Raw genomic sequence first — 19,973 nt, forward strand, 5'->3', positions numbered from 1 at the left:
TCGAATTCCCTCTGCTCCTTCTTCTGCTGCTTGGTCCTTGAGTGGAGGGTGATTCTGTCACGGTTGTTGTCGGTGAAGGAGGACCAATACGCAGCAGGTACGTGTATGCTCATCTTGAGAATTTATTAACTTCAAAAAATGAACATACAAAATCACAAAACAAAAAAACAACTACAAACAGTCTGGCTAGCATAGGCTCAACACAGAACAATCACCCACAAAACCCAAACACAAACACACCCTAATATATGGGACTCTCAATCAAAGGCAGATAGACAACACCTGCCTTCAACTGAGAGTCCCAACCCCAATTAACCAAACATAGACATACACTCACTAGACTCCACATAGAACTACCTAGACATAAACCAAAACCCGGAAATACTAAACCAAACACCCTTTTAACAAACACTTTTATTGTAAATAAGAATAGAATATGTTTCTGAACACTTCTACATTAATGTGGATGCTAACATGATTACGGCTCCTCATGAATGAATGGTGAATAATGATGAGTGAGAAAGTTACAGACGCACAAATATAATACTCCTAAGACATGCTAAACTCTCACCATTACAATAACAGGGGAGGTTAGCATTTTTTTTTGGGGGGGTGATACAGTATTTGTACGTCTGTAACTTTCTGACTCAGTATTTGGTCCCCACGAGGATAGTCAAACAAACGTGTGTGTGTGGGCCCAGCCTCCTCTCTCCATAGGCCATTGTTAAGAGCACAAGGCTTTCTTGGTCAGATTTCCATCCCACACAGACGCTTAGGGATTGGTCAACAACAACCGGCATGCAGCTGCTCTAGCCAATCAGCAGGCTGCCTGCCCCAGCCCTGCCCTTGGCCCAAAATAACACTGTAAATACACTGCTGTCTCTATCAGGCTATTAAAGGTGCCCCAGTGTGTTTGCAAACAAGGCCTTGTTGTTAGCAGTGTGAATGTGAGAACCATGCCTCCCAGTGTTTCAGTGAGCCTATGAGACGAGAGTTCAGTGCAAGTCTGCGTCTCCTCATACCCTTGAAACTGATGTGTCTCAATATATCCAGTAGGTTTGGATGGAAACCAAACCTGGGTCTGGGGATGGAGAGACCCCAGCAGAGAGGTGAGGAGGAGTGGAAGAGGGGAAACGTTGGGTGGCCCTTTTAAAGCACAACACGCATCCCCTTAAAAAAGCCTAAATCAGCCTGCTGAATCTCTCTCTTGTTGGTGGTGGGTCACCCTGGGGCAGATCCTAAATCAGCCTGCTGATCTCTCTGTTGTTGGTGGTGGGTCACCCTGGGGCAGATCCTAAATCAGCCTGCTGATCTCTCTGTTGTTGGTGGTGGGTCACCCTGGGGCAGATCCTAAATCAGCCTGCTGATCTCTCTGTTGTTGGTGGTGGGTCACCCTGGGGCAGATCCTAAATCAGCCTGCTGATCTCTCTGTTGTTGGTGGTGGGTCACCCTGGGGCAGATCCTAAATCAGCCTGCTGATCTCTCTGTTGTTGGTGGTGTGTCACCCTGGGGCAGATCCTAAATCAGCCTGCTGAATCTCTCTGTTGTTGGTGGTGGGTCACCCTGGGGCAGATCCTAAATCAGCCTGCTGAATCTCTCTGTTGTTGGTGGTGGGTCACCCTGGGGCAGATCCTAAATCAGCCTGCTGAATCTCTCTGTTGTTGGTGGTGGGTCACCCTGGGGCAGATCCTAAATCAGCCTGCTGAATCTCTCTGTTGTTGGTGGTGTGTCACCCTGGGGCAGATCCTAAATCAGCCTGCTGAATCTCTCTTGTTGGTGGTGTGTCACCCTGGGGCAGATCCTAAATCAGCCTGCTGAATCTCTCTGTTGTTGGTGGTGGGTCACCCTGGGGCAGATCCTAAATCAGCCTGCTGAATCTCTCTGTTGTTGGTGGTGGGTCACCCTGGGGCAGATCCTAAATCAGCCTGCTGATCTCTCTGTTGTTGGTGGTGGGTCACCCTGGGGCAGATCCTAAATCAGCCTGCTGAATCTCTCTGTTGTTGGTGGTGTGTCACCCTGGGGCAGATCCTAAATCAGCCTGCTGATCTCTCTGTTGTTGGTGGTGGGTCACCCTGGGGCAGATCCTAAATCAGCCTGCTGAATCTCTCTTGTTGGTGGTGGGTCACCCTGGGGCAGATCCTGATTGATTAGTCAAAGGCCACATTCTAAAACACACTGACCAACCAATCAATACGCTTGACACACAGCACTGCCCACAATGCTCTCCAGAGCCATACTGTGGTGTGAGATAGAGTTTGGCCATCATCATTTCAACCAACAGCATTAGGATAAACATATCTATATTATATAACTAGAAGACATAGCTTGATAATTCTCCAGGCCAATATTGACTGCCCAGAGAATTTGCAGAATTGTAAATCCTGTTTGATTGAAGGTCCATAAAAATGTGTTGTATTGAAGAGGTCATGACCTTTAGAGAATGAACCTATGTTCAGCATGCTGTTTCTGTGTCCGAGGTCACATAGCCAGGAAATGCATACAACAACAGTGTTGTTGGTTCTGATTGGTTATATATTTAGTAAATGCTGTTCAGTGACAAAATGATCTCATCAGGGTACGAGAGACAACCAGATGTTCAGGATTTTCTTCTCCCTACTACCTAGTAACTGTCCCATTCACCTTATCACTGTGATTATCACTTACTGTGGTATCACCATGGTTATCTGTATGAGTAACAGCCGCAGCCCAGGAGGAGTTAGCTGAGACCCACTAGTTGGTCCAGCCCACCATGTGGGAAACACTGGCCGTGTTCGAGAGAATCAAATACCTGATTTATTCTGGGTCAACTGGGACTGACTGATCCACCAAATAGTTATTTATGATGCAAGGTGATTTCAGGTTTTTAATGTCACGTGCACAGGGAAATGCCTTTTGTACATCAGTGAATGACGGCTCGCTGGCAGTGCCGTCTGCAATGTTGAACAAGCCCACTGCCTTCCTCACCAGCACTGAGGTGAGGAATTGGGTTTTTGTTTTGTCTTGATTTGTTTTGTCTGGTCGTTCCTTTGAGTGATCACATGACTTGTGGTTCTTGTAAACATGAACCCTGTGACCCAGGCAATCACAGGGTCGCTCTGTGTGTGTGAGTCAGTTGTTATGCAACCTCGTTTCTGGTAAAGGGAACCTCACACTTCCTGTAAAATCACTACATGAAGGAGCTTTTCTCCTCTCTAGAGACTCTGAGAGGTTCAGCCTATCAGGGAGGTTGGTACAGAGATCTTTAGTGGTTCACCCTATCAGATGTGTCTGAACAGGATCGGTACAGGGACTCAGCTACACAGCCAATCGGAGGGGTCAGAAAAATGACCCTCGGGGACACAGCCAATCGGAGAGGTCAGAAAAAAGACCCTCAGGGACAGACTATGAGACCTTGGCATGGTTCAGCATAGTGGAGAGGTGTGACTGAGGAGTGAACTGAGTCACTTCTCTGGGGTCAGGCTGTCGAGACACTGTCTTCCATCTCTCATCTGTGTGTCAACACCAGACCTGAATCAGGAAACAGGATATGATCTTGTAAAGGGGCAGAATGGGAAGTAGGTAGAAGCTGCCCTTAGCCACTGATACAGGGTCAGATGTTAATGAATCCCTCCCTCTAATGATTTAGGATTGTGAGTAGGGTAATCTGGTCAAATACTACCTAGAGTGCAGAATTGCACCAGCAGAGGGGGCTAAAGTATTTTCTGAACAGACTGGAGAGAAACTCTTACCTGTGTACAGGTAGAATGTGTGAGGTTGTGGGAGTGAGGGGGGGTTAAAGGACACAGACTGGAGAGAAACTCTTACCTGTGTACAGGTAGAATGTGTGAGGTTGTGGGAGTGAGGGGGGGTTAAAGGACACAGACTGGAGAGAAACTCTTACCTGTGTACAGGTAGAATGTGTGAGGTTGTGGGAGTGAGGGGGGTTAAAGGACACAGACTGGAGAGAAACTCTTACCTGTGTACAGGTAGAATGTGTGAGGTTGTGGGAGTGAGGGGGGGTTAAAGGACACAGACTGGAGAGAAACTCTTACCTGTGTACAGGTAGAATGTGTGAGGTTGTGGGAGTGAGGGGGGGTTAAAGGACACAGACTGAGTGAACGCAGTGTACAGTTCCTGAAATACCTGAATTTACTATCCACATATCACTTATTTTTTTAGTAAGCTCTCATTCAACCAGTATCAACCTGTTTGGACCAACTTTTCCTTCAATTAATCACAAGGACAGACATGTTTTTAAAAAGTTATTATTGTTGTCATGGTATGGCAAATCTGTCATTCAGTTTGTTGTGGCTGTTCACCTATTGCATTTTTCTAAATGGTTTGGGCAAAGTTTGATTCTTCCTCTCTACTCATGCCTTTATGTCTCAGCAATGTCGTTCCTTAGGCTGGTAGCTGATGGAAAATGCCCTCATTCATTTCCAGAGGGAGTTGTTGCTCACATGGCTGAACAGCACTCTGTCATGTAACAGACGACATTATGGTCTGCTACCATTCCGTTGAAGATACCAAGCACAATAAACATGTAATACCTGTGTTTGTTATCAGAGCCTTATCGCTTGGAGAGCCTTATCGCTCGGAGAGCCTTATCACTGTGGAAGTGTGTGTGTGTGTGTGTGTGTGTGTGTGTGTGGAGTCTGTGCGTCAGGCCCCGACTCTCAATCAGAGACGTAGCTGCCCCCTCTTTCTTGGCATTTGTGTCTGTGTTTTTGTGTGTGTTTCAGCCATACTCACAGCTCACAGGGAAGGGGAATGGATTTCCCAGCTTGGGGGCAGGGTTCTGTGAGAGTTCTGTGTGTGTGTTTGACAGGGGGCATCTGCTGCGGGGTTCCGGACACTGAGTCCCCTTTGTTCCTCCCATGGACAGCGATATTCTGGACACCCTGGCATTCATTTATGAGGAGGAGGAGGAGGAGAGGAAACACAGTTGGTTTGGGGAGGAAGGGGCAGTGACTAACCCTGTCCCTGTGACTCTTTGAGTGGAGAGGCGCGGTGTCACGAGCAGAGACCAGAGAGAGACTGTATAAGAGCTCAACCCGGCTAGCAGAGTACTCTCACTGAGTGTCTGTATGAACGGTGTGTAGTGGTAGAGGTGTCTGGAATACAGCAGCAGACAGTATGTTGATCTGACGATTGTTGAATTGTCCTTCTCCCTGGTAAGGATGTAGGATCATCCGTGTCGTGATCTTTCCCCCCTTCTGCCTCTGTTTCCATCTGGCTGTGGGATTGTCTCTGGATATAATACGATACAATATGATTGGACTCTGGAATTTCCTTATGTGTTGGGTTGTGCTACTGACCGTATCAGCAGTTTGTGACTGGACAGTAAGCAAGGAATGAGATATAATTTGTCACTGGGCAAGTAGGTTGTTTGAATACATGCTTTGTGTGGTGGGTTGGTGAGTAGACTGGCTTCATTGAGTCACAGATATATCCATGTATAATGGATAACTTGCCATGGAGAATGGAACAGTCATGTTTATATAAGATTGGATGGAAATCTCAGTTATGTACATCCAAACTGTTACTGCTACTGCAACGGCTATGGCTACGGCTACTGTTACTGCTACTGTAACTGTTACTGTAACTGCCACTGCTACTGTTACTGCTACTGTAACTGCTACTGCAACTGCTACTGTTACTGCCACTGTACCTACTACTGTAACTGCTACTGCTACTGTTACTGCTACTGTTACTGCTAATGCAACTGTTACTGTAACTGCTACTGCAACTGCTACTGTTACTGCTACTGTTATGGCTACTGTACCTACTACTGCAACTGCTACTGTTACTGCTACTGTTACTGTAACTGCTACTAATATTGTAACTGCTACTAATACTGTAACTGCTACTGTTACTGCTACTAATACTGCAACTGCTACTGCAACTGCTACTGTTATGGCTACTGTTACTGTTACTGTAACTGCTACTGTACTGCATGACTGTATACTACTGCAACTGCTACTGTTACTGCTACTAATACTGTAACTGCTACTGCTACTGTTACTGTTACTGTAACTGCTACTGTTACTGCTACTGTAACTGTTACTGCTACTGTAACTGTTACTGCAACTGTTACTGTAACTGCTACTAATACTGTAACTGCTACTAATACTGTAACTGCTACTGTAACTGCAACTGTAACTGCTACTGTAACTGCTACTGTTACTGTAACTGCTACTAATACTGTAACTGCGACTGTTACTGTTACTGCTACTGTTACTGTTACAGCTACTGCAACTGTTACTGTAACTGCTACTGCTACTGTAACTGCTACTGCTACTGTTACTGTAACTGCTACTGTTACGGCTACTGTAACTGCTACTGTTACTGCTACTGCTACTGCTACTGTTACTGCTACTGTTACTGCTACTGTTACTGTAACTGCTACTGCAACTGCTACTGCTACTGTTACTGTAACTGCTACTGCAACTGCTACTGTTACTGTTACTGCTACTGTTACTGCTACCATTTACTGCTACTGCAACTGCTACTGTTACTGTTACATGCAACTGCTACTGCAACTGTATCTGCTATGCTGTTACTGCAACTGCTACTGTAACTGTTACTGCTATTGCTACTGCTACTGTAACTGCTACTGCTACTGTAACTGCTCTGCTACTGTAACTGTTGTTGCTACTGCAACTGCTACTGTTACTGCTAATGTAACTGCTACTGCTACCATTTACTTCTACTGTAACTGCTTCTGCTACTGTTACTGTAACTGTTACTGCTACTTCTACTGTTACTGTAACTGTTACTGCTACTGTAAATGCTACTGCTACTGTTACTGCTACTGCTACTGTAACTGCTTCTGCTACTGCTACTGCTACTGGTTCTGCTACTGCTTCTGTTACTGCTACTGCTTCTCTTACTGCTACGGCTACTGTTACTGTTACTGCTTCTGCTACTTTTACTGCTTCTGCTACTGTTACTGCTACTGCTTCTGTTACTCCTACGGCTACTGTAACTGTTACTGCTACTGTTACTGCTACTGTAACTGCTACTGCTTCTGTTACTGCTACTGTAACTGTTACTGCTACTGTAACTGTTACTGCTACTGTAACTGCTTCTGCTACTGTTACTGCTACTGTTACTGCTACTGTTACTGCTACTGTTACTGTTTCTGCTACTGCAACTGTTACTGTAACTGCTACTGCTACTGTAACTTCTACTGCTACTGTTTCTGCTACTGCTACCATTTACTGCTACTGTAACTGCTACTGCTACTGTAACTGCTACTGCAACTGCTACTGTTACTGTTACATGCAACTGCTACTGCAACTGCTACTGCTATTGCAACTGCTACTGTAACTGCTACTGTTACTGCTTCTGTTACTGTTACTGCTTCTGTTACTGCTACTGTAACTGCTACTGCTTCTGTTACTGCTACTGCTACTGTAACTGCTTCTGCTACTGCTTTTGCTACTGCTTCTGTTACTGCTACTGCTTCTGTTACTGCTACGGCTACTGTTACTGTTACTGCTACGGCTACTGTTACTGTTACTGCTACTGTTACTGCTACTGCTTCTGTTACTGCTACGGCTACTGTAAATGTTACTGCTGCTGTTACTGTTACTGCTACTGCTTCTGTTACTGCTACTGTAACTGTTACTGTTACTGCTACTGTTACTGTTACTGCTACTGCTACTGTAACTGCTTTTGTTACTGCTACTGCTACTGTAACTGTTACTGCTATTGCTACTGCTACTGTTACTGCTACTGCTACTGCAACTGCTACTGTAATTGCTACTGTTACTGTTACTGCTACTGCAACTGTTACTGTAACTGCTACTGTAACTTCTACTGCTACTGTTTCTGCTACTGCTACCATTTACTGCTACTGTAACTGCTACTGTAACTGCTACTGCAACTGCTACTGTTACTGTTACATGCAACTGCAACTGTTACTGCTACTGTAACTGCTACTGTAACTGCTACTGTAACTGCTATTGCTACTGCTACTGCAACTGCTACTGCTATTGCTACTGCAACTGCAACTGCTACTGTAACTGCTATTGCTACTCTAACTGCTACTGTAACTGCTACTGTTTCTGTTACTGTTACTGCTACTGTAACTGTTACTGCTACTGTAACTGCTACTGTAACTGTTACTGCTACTGTAACTGCTACTGTAACTGCTTCTGTTACTGTTACTGCTTCTGTAACTGTTACTGCTACTGTAACTGCTACTGTAACTGCTACTGCTACTGTAACTGCTACTGTTACTGCTACTGCTACTGTAACTGCTACTGTAACTGCTTCTGCTACTGCTACTGCTTCTGTTACTGCTACTGCTACTGGTACTGTTACTGCTACTGGTACTGTTACTGCTTCTGTTACTGTTACTGCTACTGCTTCTGCTACTGCTACTGGTACTGTTACTGCTACTGTTACTGTTACTGCTACTGTTACTGTTACTGCTACTGCTACTGTAACTGCTACTGTTACTGCTACTGTTACTGCTACTGCTTTTGCTACTGCTATTGTTACTTGCTTCTTTCATTGTCACAGTCAGTGAAAATATTTATATTTTGAAGCTTAATGTTATCTTCTGTAATTTATACCAAAATTGGTAAAGTCCACTGGCTACTGATACTGTTCCTATATTAGGGCTATTATGTGTGTCTGTTGTATTTGGAAGTGAAATAGTCATTTCTCAGGTCTGAATCAGTTCCTGATTAGTGGGGCAGGATGAAAACCTGGAGTTCTGTGGACCTGAATGTGAAGAGCCCTTGTTTATGATTTGTGGTTGATATGGATGTTTCCCTGGCCTGGTGTAACAGGAAGGTGTTGCCTCACTCCTGACCTTAGGAGTTGTGAAATCCAAGGCGATGAGGAAGGGAAACATAGAGTTGTGGTTGTTTTGGTGATCTAGCTCTTTTGTCTTTACCTAAGACTGATTTGGAATATGAAAAGGACTGCACCTCTCATTGTAAAGTGTCTTTCTCTCTTTGTCTTTTCCACTGACATAAAGATGTGGACAGGTGAAAGCAACATCCTGGTAACTTACATGCTGAGCTCCCTGTAGAGCATAAGGCCGCAGAAAGCCTCCGCCATGCCGGGCGGCCCTCCGCTTGCCCTCTGCTTTCTGATCAGTGCCAATGAAGGAGATAAAGCTACTTTGGGACTCTTGAGATCTACCCCATTTAAGTAATGTGCTGAGCTCATGGTTTGGGAGGGTAGGCTGGGATATGGGGGGTTATTTTTAGACTTCTGTTGACTCCAAACTAACAGAACAGGAGATGAAGGGATGAATGTGTTATTAGTGTGTCATTTCTCCGTCTGTCTGCTAGTTCACTGAAATGGATTTCAGAACCTTACATGTTAGGCCATAATATGTCGTTCTGCCCGTGAACAAGGCAATTAACCCACTGTTCCTAGGCCGTCATTAAAAATAAGAATTTGTTCTTAACTGACTTGCCTAGTTAAATAAAGTTAAAATTAAAAACTATATGAGCAGCTTCATAAATCACACCCTCTGCAGAGGTATGTGCCGTTGTGATGAATGCTTTCTATTGCAGCCCTATGGAAACTCCTCTTCACATCATGCACATACGCACACACACCCACACGGTCCATTGCATCAATTGTTTTGGAAAGTCATTTCTATTATAAGCCTGAGCATGTGTGCTATCCACCTGTTGCCTCACCGTGGCCTATGATGCCAGACCACCTGACTAGAACAGTTCCTTCTACTACTGTACTATCACCATGTACTCCCTTGTCCTACTGTAATATCACCATGTACTCCCTTCTACTACTGTAATATCACCATGTACTCCCTTCTACTACTGTAATATCACCATGTACTCCCTTGTACTACTGTAATATCACCATGTACTCCCTTCTACTACTGTACTATCACCATGTACTCCCGTGTACTACTGTAATATCACCATGTACTCCCTTGTACTACTGTAATATCACCATGTACTCCCTTGTACTACTGTAATATCACCATGTACTCCCTTGTACTACCGTAATATCACCATGTACTCCCTTCTACTACTGTAATATCACCATGTACTCCCTTCTACTACTGTAATATCACCATGTACTCCCTTCTACTACTGTAATATCACCATGTACTCCCTTCTACTACTGTAATATCACCATGTACTACTGTAATATCACCATGTACTACTGTAATATCACCATGTACTACTGTAATATCACCATGTACTACTGTAATATCACCATGTACTACTGTAATATCACCATGTACTCCCTTGTACTACTGTAATATCACCATGTACTCCCTTGTACTACTGTAATATCACCATGTACTACTGTACTATCACCATGTACTCCCTTGTACTACTGTAATATCACCATGTACTCCCTTGTACTACTGTAATATCACCATGTACTACTGTAATATCACCATGTACTCCCTTGTACTACTGAACTATCACCATGTACTCTCTTCTACTACTGTAATATCACCATGTACTCCCTTGTACTACTGTACTATCGCCATGTACTCCCTTGTACTACTGTACTATCGCCATGTACTCCCTTGTACTACTGTACTATCGCCATGTACTCCCTTGTACTACTGTAATATCACCATGTACTCCCTTGTACTACTGTAATATCACCATGTACTACTGTAATATCACCATGTACTACTGTAATATCACCATGTACTCCCTCGTACTACTGAACTATCACCATGTACTCTCTTGTACTACTGAACTATCACCATGTACTCTCTTGTACTACTGTAATATCACCATGTACTCCCTTCTACTACTGTACTATCGCCATGTACTCCCTTGTACTACTGTAATATCGCCATGTACTCCCTTCTACTACTGTACTATCGCCATGTACTCCCTTGTACTACTGTAATATCGCCATGTACTCCCTTGTACTACTGTAATATCACCATGTACTCCCTTCTACTACTGTAATATCACCATGTACTCCCTTGTACTACTGTAATATCACCATGTACTACTGTACTATCACCATGTGCTTCCTTGTACTACTGTAATATCACCATGTGCTCCCTTGTTCTACTGTACTATCACCATGTACTACCTTGTACTACTGTACTACCTGAATGTGTATTGCTATATCTCATTGGTTTCTCTCTATCTCTGTCTGTAGTTTGCAGCCCACCCTCTCTGCGGTGTCCAGAGATGTAGAGAGCAGCGTGAGGAGCACAGTCCCATCTTTCCCAGCAGCACTTTCTCACCAAGAGGTAACATTATGTTTGTGTGTGTGTGTGTGTGTGTGTCACTGTGTTTCTCACTGTATGTTTATATCTCTGTGTGTTCCTATGTGTTAGATACTGTATTCAGAGAGAAGGGGAGAAGCAGGGTGTGCCAGGGCTCATTTCAGAAAGGAATGCTATGTGAATGTGACTTCCCTGGTTAAATCATGGCTAAAAAGGAAAAGGCGAGAGATTGAGATATTCCTGGTCAGGTCATGTGGTATGACGTGCTAGTGGTTAATGTTAAAGGAACTGGTGCCTGGGTTCACCTGGGTTCACCTGGATTCACCTGCCCCTGACTCCTAACCTGTCCCTGCCCCTGTAGAGAAGCAGGGAAACCCCTCAGCTCTCTGTTCCCTCTCGGGAGTCTGTGGTTGAGTCTTCTCAAACCACCTCTCCTCTCACATAGTGGATACAGGCCGGCTCTGTCTGTGGTTGAGTCTTCTCAAACCACCTATCCTCTCACAGAGTGGATACAGGCCGGCTCTGTCTGTGGTTGAGTCTTCTCAAACCACCTCTCCTCTCACAGAGTGGATGCAGGCCGGCTCTGTCTGTGGTTGAGTCTTCTCAAACCACCTCTCCTCTCACAGAGTGGATACAGGCCGGCTCTGTCTGTGATCAGACGCTGGTTGGTGTGTGTTTTGTGTGTTTAAAGTGTATTAGGTGTATCTGCTCTGAGGGAGAGCAGTAACTGTATACCATACACTGTCTCTCACAGTAAAGGAGGGAACCACAGAGGAGGTGTGTGTGTGTGTGTGTGTGTGTGTGTGTGTGTGTGTGTGTTTCTCACTACCTACAGCAGTGTCTCTAAAAAGGACATCAGACACCAGCCAAAGCTTCAGACTGAGAAATAATGGTTTTCCTGCGAATCAGATAGAGTAGGTATTCATTTATACTGAATATAGTATGAGTATAGTCAGAATCACAGTTAGGGTGGTTGTCGGATGCAGCTGTTTGTGTGCGTGAGACCAAATGGGAAGGAACAGGGGACTCACACTGTCACCATAGCAACTCTGACACATGACACCCCACCCTGACACCCCACTCGTCTGAGGTGTGTATGTCTGCCGGTAACGGCTGTGTACCGGCTGTATTCTGGCATGCCACGGACACACTAGTGGAGGGGTCTGTTCTGTGACAAGTGTTCCACACGGCCCACGCACGAGACACAACACACCAGGAAGGGCACTGGCACAGGTTCCAAATCTCTCTCTCACCCACTCCTTCCTACTACCACATGCGCACGCACACACACACACACACACACACACACACACACACACACACACACACACACACACACACACACACACACACACACACACACACACACACACACACACACCACACACACACACACACCACACACACACCACACATGCGCACACACACACATGCGCACACACACACACACACACATGCGCACACACACACACACAGGGCTCAGGGGAACAGGGTGTTCCTGAAAAGGGGAACAGAGAGTGAGGAGTTATTTTGGGCTTTAGGTCGGGCCGGCAGACATTTCACAGCGGAAAGGCTTGTGTGTGTGTGTGTGTGTGTGTGTGTGGGGGGGGGGTGTGCAGGGTGCAGGCGTGTGTTTGTGGTAGTGAGAAGAGGGGTAGAAGTCTGTGTGATTTTAAACCTGTGCCCGTCCCTTACTGGACAATCCTGGAACCCCCTTACCCAGGAATGACCACTCTGTACTGATTGGAGCCTGGCTGAGATGAGCAGGAGAGCAGGAGGGCTGACTACACTCCAGTAAGCTTACTACACTGTGTACTGGACACACACTCTACATAATGCTGAGGGAGGTAAACATGCAGGATTTCATTCATACTTCTTCTGTTTGCTTTTGTTATTCATACACATATCTTACATAGTATTTGTGAGCATTGAATGGATATCAAAGGAGGATGGGACCGGAAAGAGTTGTCATTGATCTAAACCCGTTTTGATGCCATGCACGAAGATCAGTTAGTTGTTGTCACTTTGTCACATCATGAATTAGCACCCAGCCAGACTATCATATCATGGTTTCCTTTATATGTTCAAATATAAACAGGTGTCTGTGTGTGCTAGCATCTATATCATTTTTCTATTCATGGCAGTATTACACTTCCATGAAGGCTGTTGTACCAATGTCAAACTGTGTGTGTGTGTGTGTGTGTGTGTGTGTCTATGTGTGTCCTTCTATTGTCTATATTGATTCTTCCATTCATGTGGGTACCTCCAGGTGTGTGTCCTCCTATTCCTCCTCCTGCAGCGTTGCTGTGCCCCTGCCATGGAAATAGACAGCTGCCTTTTTATTCTCTGGCACAGATGACCCACAATCCAGTTATAAGCGTGCCCCTTATTTAGCTCTGCCCTGGGCAGAGAGAGAGTGTGTGTGTGTGTGTGTGTGTGTGTAGCCCTGATTTAGCTGCTGTGGGATGGCCGTTATAAGGAGCTAGCGGCACCACCAGAACTATAAATACACTCACACACATTAACAACCTGAGCTGATGTTCCAGCTTCTGTTCTCTCTGTCTGTGTGTGTGTGTGTGTGTACGTCTCTGCACGTGTACAATGTATGCTGTGTGTCTGTGTGCACATGTATTTATATTAGTACGTAAGTATCTGCATGAATATCAGTGAGTAAACGTATGTGTGTTTGACTAATCTGTAGTGTAGTTCAGTTCTAACCCCTGACCCTGCCCCCCTCCTGTCTGTCCCCACCCACTCTCTGATGAGAGAGAGCTTTGAAACCAAGCCACTGTGACATCACAGCGCCCGGCACACAATGGCTGCTTTTTTTCACCCACCGCGTCACAGATGCCGGCAAAACTGAGTGTATGCCAGGCAACTGGAGGGCCATGTGGGAGAACCCACTGCCGGGTAGCGGTTTGTCAGTAAGTGAGATGTGGAAGGAAATGAAACCATGTGTGTCAGCAGCAGGAGAGGGGAAGTAGAGAGGTACCCATGTACAGTATATTAATACAGTATATTCATCTATGTATTACATATCATTGCCACCATGCGAAGCTGCAGGTACAGTGCATTCGGAAAGTATTCAGACCCCTTTACTTTTTCCACATTTTGTTATGTTACAGCCTTACTCAAATTGATGAAATAGTTTTTTTTCTCCCTCATCAATCTACACAAAATACTCCATAATGATAAATGTATAAAAAATAAAAACCATGAGAATCTTGTTTCTCATGGTCTGAGAGTCTGTAGGTGCCTTTTGGCAAACTCCAAGCGGGCTGTCATGTGCCTTTTACTGAGGAGTGGCTTCAGTCTGGCCACTCTACCATAAAGGCCTGATTGGTGGAGTGCTGCAGAGATGGTTGTCCTTCTGGAAGGTTCTCCCATCTCCACAGAGGAGCTCTATCAGAGTGACCATCGGGTTCTTGGTCACCTCCCTGACCAAGGCCCTTCTCCCCGATTGCTCAGTTAGGCCAGGCGTCCAGCTCTAGGAAGAGTCTTGGAGGTTCCAAACTTCTTCCATTTTAAAATGATGAAGGCCACTGTGTTCCTGGGGACCTTCAATGCTGCAGAATTGTTTTGGTACCTTCCCCAGATCTGTGCCTCGACACAATCCTGTCTCGGAGCTCTACGGACAATTCCTTTGACCTCATGTCATGGTTTTTGCTCTGACATGCACTGTTAACTGTGGGACTTTATATAGACAGGTGTGTGCCTTTCCAAATCATGTCCAATCAATTGAATTTACTACAGGTGGACTCCAATCAAGTTGTAGAAACATCTCAAGGTTGATCAATGGAAACAGGAAGCACCTGAGCTCAATTCCGAGTCTCATAGCAAAGGGTCTGAATACTTATGTAAATAAGTTATTTCTGTTTTTGTTTTTTTATAAATTTGCAGAAATGTCTAAAAACCTTTTTTCCTTTAGTCATTATGGGGGATTTTGTGTAGATTTCGGAGATGTCATATATTTCATCTATTTTAGAATAAGACTGTAACGTAACAAAATGTGGAAAAAGTCAAGGGGTCTGAATACTTTCCGAATGCAGTGTAACTGCCAAAATAAAGTCAACACCAACATAGTGTCTTAATAGGGTGTTGACCCACCATGAGCCGCCAGAAAAGCTTCAATGCACCTTCATATACATTCTACAAGTGTCTCTGGAACTCTATTGGAGGGATGTGACGCCATTCTTCCATGAGAAATTCCAGTTGGAGTTTTGTTGATGGTTGTGGAAAACACCAGAATATCCCATAAGTGTTCAATTGGGTTGATCTGGTGACTGAGACACACCATTTAAACCCCTTATGCTCCTTTGAGACCCCTCTTTCAAAGTCACTGAGATCTCTTCTTCTAGCCATCTTAGACAAAATAATGGCAAACTGGGCATGTTTATACATCACCCTTAGCATGATGAGATGTTAGTTGCTTAATTAACTCTGGAACCACACCTGTGTGGAAGCACCTGCTTTCAATATACTTTGTATCCCTCATTAACTATGTCATCATGGTGAGCGTGAACTGAGTGTGTATGAGAGTGAGAGAATGCACTGGCAGCACTGAACATTGAATGAGGTGGTGCCCCGTAGGGTAGCTCAACCAGACAGAAGTTTTCCATTTTCGCATTTCCAATCGTTTACCTTGAGGTAAAAAGTATATTTGGAAATGAACATGATTAACTATGTTGAGAGTGTTAGCATGCATTAGCATTAAACTAAGCTAAACTTTGCCATATCATGCAAAGGTTTGCTTCTGAATGTCAGTTAGCATTCTAAGCTAAACCAGCTAGATTACATTGAGACATGCTGGGAGACTAGCATGTTGAACTAAACCAGCTAGAGTACATTGAGACATGCTGGGAGACTAGCATGTTGAACTAAACCAGCTAGAGCACATTGAGACATACTGGGAGACTAGCATGTTGAACTAAACCAGCTAGAGTACATTGAGACATGCTGGGAGACTAGCATGTTGAACTAAACCAGCTAGAGTACATTGAGACATGCTGGGAGACTAGCATGTTGAACTAAACCAGCTAGAGCACATTGAGACATGCTGGGAGACTAGCATGTTGAACTAAACCAGCTAGAGTACATTGAGACATGCTGGGAGACTAGCATGTTGAACTAAACCAGCTAGAGCACATTGAGACATGCTGGGAGACTAGCATGTTGAACTAAACCAGCTAGATTACATTGAGACATGCTGGGAGACTAGCATGTTGAACTAAACCAGCTAGATTACATTGAGACATGCTGGGAGACTAGCATGTTGAACTAAACCAGCTAGAGTACATTGAGACATACTGGGAGACTAGCATGTTGAACTAAACCAGCTAGAGCACATTGAGACATGCTGGGAGACTAGCATGTTGAACTAAACCAGCTAGAGTACATTGAGACATGCTGGGAGACTAGCATGTTGAACTAAACCAGCTAGAGTACATTGAGACATGCTGGGAGACTAGCATGTTGAACTAAACCAGCTAGAGCACATTGAGACATGCTGGGAGACTAGCATGTTGAACTAAACCAGCTAGAGCACATTGAGACATACTGGGAGACTAGCATGTTGAACTAAACCAGCTAGAGTACATTGAGACATGCTGGGAGACTAGCATGTTGAACTAAACCAGCTAGAGTACATTGAGACATACTGGGAGACTAGCATGTTGAACTAAACCAGCTAGAGTACATTGAGACATGCTGGGAGACTAGCATGTTGAACTAAACCAGCTAGAGTACATTGAGACATGCTGGGAGACTAGCATGTTGAACTAAACCAGCTAGAGTACATTGAGACATGCTGGGAGACTAGCATGTTGAACTAAACCAGCTAGAGTACATTGAGACATGCTGGGAGACTAGCATGTTGAACTAAACCAGCTAGAGTACATTGAGACATGCTGGGAGACTAGCATGTTGAACTAAACCAGCTAGAGTACATTGAGACATGCTGGGAGACTAGCATGTTGAACTAAACCAGCTAGAGTACATTGAGACATGCTGGGAGACTAGCATGTTGAACTAAACCAGCTAGAGTACATTGAGACATACTGGGAGACTAGCATGTTGAACTAAACCAGCTAGAGTACATTGAGACATACTGGGAGACTAGCATGTTGAACTAAACCAGCTAGAGCACATTGAGACATGCTGGGAGACTAGCATGTTGAACTAAACCAGCTAGAGTACATTGAGACATGCTGGGAGACTAGCATGTTGAACTAAACCAGCTAGAGTACATTGAGATGTGCTGAAATCATTGGCATGCTAACATGATGGGCCAATTTGTCAGGGCCTTTTTTTCTATTGTATTTTTGACAGTACATTTGTTTGTGTGTAACTCTGTGTTGTTGTTTTTGTCGCACTGCTTTGCTTTATCTTGGCCAGGTCACAGTTGTAAATGAGAACTTGTTCTCAACTGGCCTACCTGGTTAAAGGTGAAATAAAATAATTAAAAATGAAGCTCAACTAGATCACCAAGATGTGCAGGAAATATCATCATGCTAAGCTAAACTTAGGAGTGGACACAGAGGCACTTGTCCCTCTGGCTGGCATTCCTAGGCGAGCCGATTGAGTTAGAAAATGTAATCACCCAATTCGTCAGGACCTATAAATACAACCAGAGGCATTGTGTCTGTCAGTGTGTAGGTAGTGGTAATAGTAATGGTGGACATGAGTTTTTCTTGGTCAGGTTGAGTTTTTGATGTAGCAGAAGTAAAAGTGATAGAATTAGAAGTGCATGTAGTGGTGTAATAGTGTTAATAGTAGTAGTAGTAGTAGTAGTAGTAGTAGTAGTGGTGTAATAGTGTTAATAGTGGTAGTAGTAGTGGTGTAATAGTGGTAGTAGTAGTGGTGTAATAGTGGTAGTAGTAGTGGTGTAATAGTGGTAGTAGTAGTGGTGTAATAGTGTTAATAGTAGTAGTAGTGTAATAGTGTTAGTAGTAGTGGTGTAATAGTGTTAATAGTAGTAGTGGTGTAATAGTGTTAATAGTAGTAGTGGTGTAATAGTGTTAATAGTAGTAGTGGTGTAATAGTGTTAATAGTAGTAGTGGTGTAATAGTGTTAATAGTAGTAGTGGTGTAATAGTGTTAATAGTAGTAGTGGTGTAATAGTGTTAATATTAGTAGTAGTAGTAGTAGTGGTGTAATAGTGTTAATAGTGGTAGTAGTAGTGGTGTAATAGTGTTAGTCGTAGTGGTGTAATAGTGTTAATAGTCGTAGTGGTGTAATAGTGTTAATAGTAGTAGTGGTGTTAATAATAGTAGTAGTAGTAGTAGTAGTGGTGTAATAGTGTTAATAGTAGTAGTAGTAGTAGTGTTGTTAATAGTAGTAGTTGTGTAGTAGTGTTACTAGTAGTAGTACTACATTTTACATTTTAGTCATTTAGCAGACGCTCTTATCCAGAGCGACTTACAGTAGTGAATGCATACATTTCATACATTTTTTTCCGTACCGGCCCCCGTGGGAATCGAACCCACAACCCTGGCGTTGCAAACACCATGCTCTACCAACTGAGTCTAATCCAAGTATAAAAAAAAAGGTTTTTTGCTAAATAAGACAATTGAGGTGGATTCAGCCATACCCGTTGCTGACAGGTGTATAATAAAAAATGATTTAAATCGAGCACACAGCCATGCAATTTCTGTAGATAAACATTGGCAGTAGAATGGCTTTACTGAAGAGCTCAGTGACTTTCAACATGGCACTGTCATAGCATGCCACCACCAAGTCAGTTGGTCAAATTTCTGCCCTGGGCAACTCTAAGTGCTGTTATTGTGAAGTGGAAATATCTACGACCAACTGCAGCTCAGCCAAAGTGGTAGGTCACAAGCTTATGGAACGGGACCACAGAGTGCTGAAGCATGTAAACATCGTCTGTCCTCAGTTGCAACGTTTGCCACAGTCTGGTTGAAACGAGTAAAGAATTGTCCACGGGCTAGCAGCGCAGCATGCATTTGAGCTTAAAACAAGTGTTGGCATTCAAGTTGTGGCTGTGCGCTCAACCATTTCTGATTAAGTTCAATTTAAACACCATGCCCACAAGTTCATCATTGAGGCATACTGGCAGAGCAAAAGGCCTGGTCATAACATGGACCAGTAGTAGTGTTAATAGTAGTAGTAGTAGTGTTAATAGTAGTAGTAGTAGTAGTGGTGTTAATAGTGTTAATAGTAGTAGTAGTAGTAGTTTTGTAATAGTGTTAATAGTAGTAGCTTTAGTGGTGGTTGATGTAGTAGTGGTGGTGTAATAGTGTTTATAGTAGTAGTTTTGTAATAGTGTTAATAGTAGCAGCTTTAGTGGTGGTTGATGTAGTAGTGGTGGTGTAATAGTGTTTATAGTAGTAGTAGTAGTAGTTTTGTAATAGTGTTAATAGTAGTAGCTTTAGTGGTGGTTGATGTAGTAGTGGTGGTGTAATAGTGTTTATAGTAGTAGTAGTAGTAGTAGTTTTGTAATAGTGTTAATAGTAGTAGCTTTAGTGGTGGTTGATGTAGTAGTGGTGGTGTAATAGTGTTTATAGTAGTAGTTTTGTAATAGTGTTAATAGTAGCAGCTTTAGTGGTGGTTGATGTAGTAGTGGTGGTGTAATAGTGTTTATAGTAGTAGTAGTAGTAGTTTTGTAATAGTGTTAATAGTAGCAGCTTTAGTGGTGGTTGATGTAGTAGTGGTGTGTGTTTGGTTGGTACTGGTTAGGTGTTGGTTCTCTGTGTGCTGCCATGCTGTAGTAGAGATGGCTCTTGGAGTTAGAATGCTGTGCGTTTGGACCGGCCAGTGTGCACAAAGCGGGC

General features: G+C 43.9%; 1 protein-coding gene across 6 annotated transcripts in view; it reads left to right on the top strand.

The window, feature by feature from the left end:
* LOC106565694 (transcription factor EB) overlaps positions 1 to 19,973 on the top strand; it is a 67,359-nt gene that overhangs the window by 24,677 nt on the left and 22,709 nt on the right. For 2 of the 6 annotated variants that reach the window (XM_045691691.1, XM_045691688.1), the window contains exon 2: positions 11,116 to 11,209. Coding sequence is in view for 1 of the 6 variants with exons in the window: in XM_045691687.1 (XP_045547643.1) it covers positions 13,021 to 13,032 (12 nt within the window). In the remaining 5 variants the exon portion in view is untranslated. Of the gene's footprint in view, positions 1 to 4,822; positions 5,154 to 11,115; positions 11,210 to 12,908; positions 13,033 to 19,973 lie in introns of those variants that run through there. The other 4 variants (XM_045691687.1, XM_045691690.1, XM_045691692.1 and 1 more) reach the window with 4 other exon arrangements.

The sequence above is a fragment of the Salmo salar genome, chromosome ssa12 (genome assembly GCF_905237065.1).
Source record: "Salmo salar chromosome ssa12, Ssal_v3.1, whole genome shotgun sequence".
In the NCBI taxonomy this organism is placed as follows: Eukaryota; Metazoa; Chordata; class Actinopteri; order Salmoniformes; family Salmonidae; genus Salmo; species Salmo salar.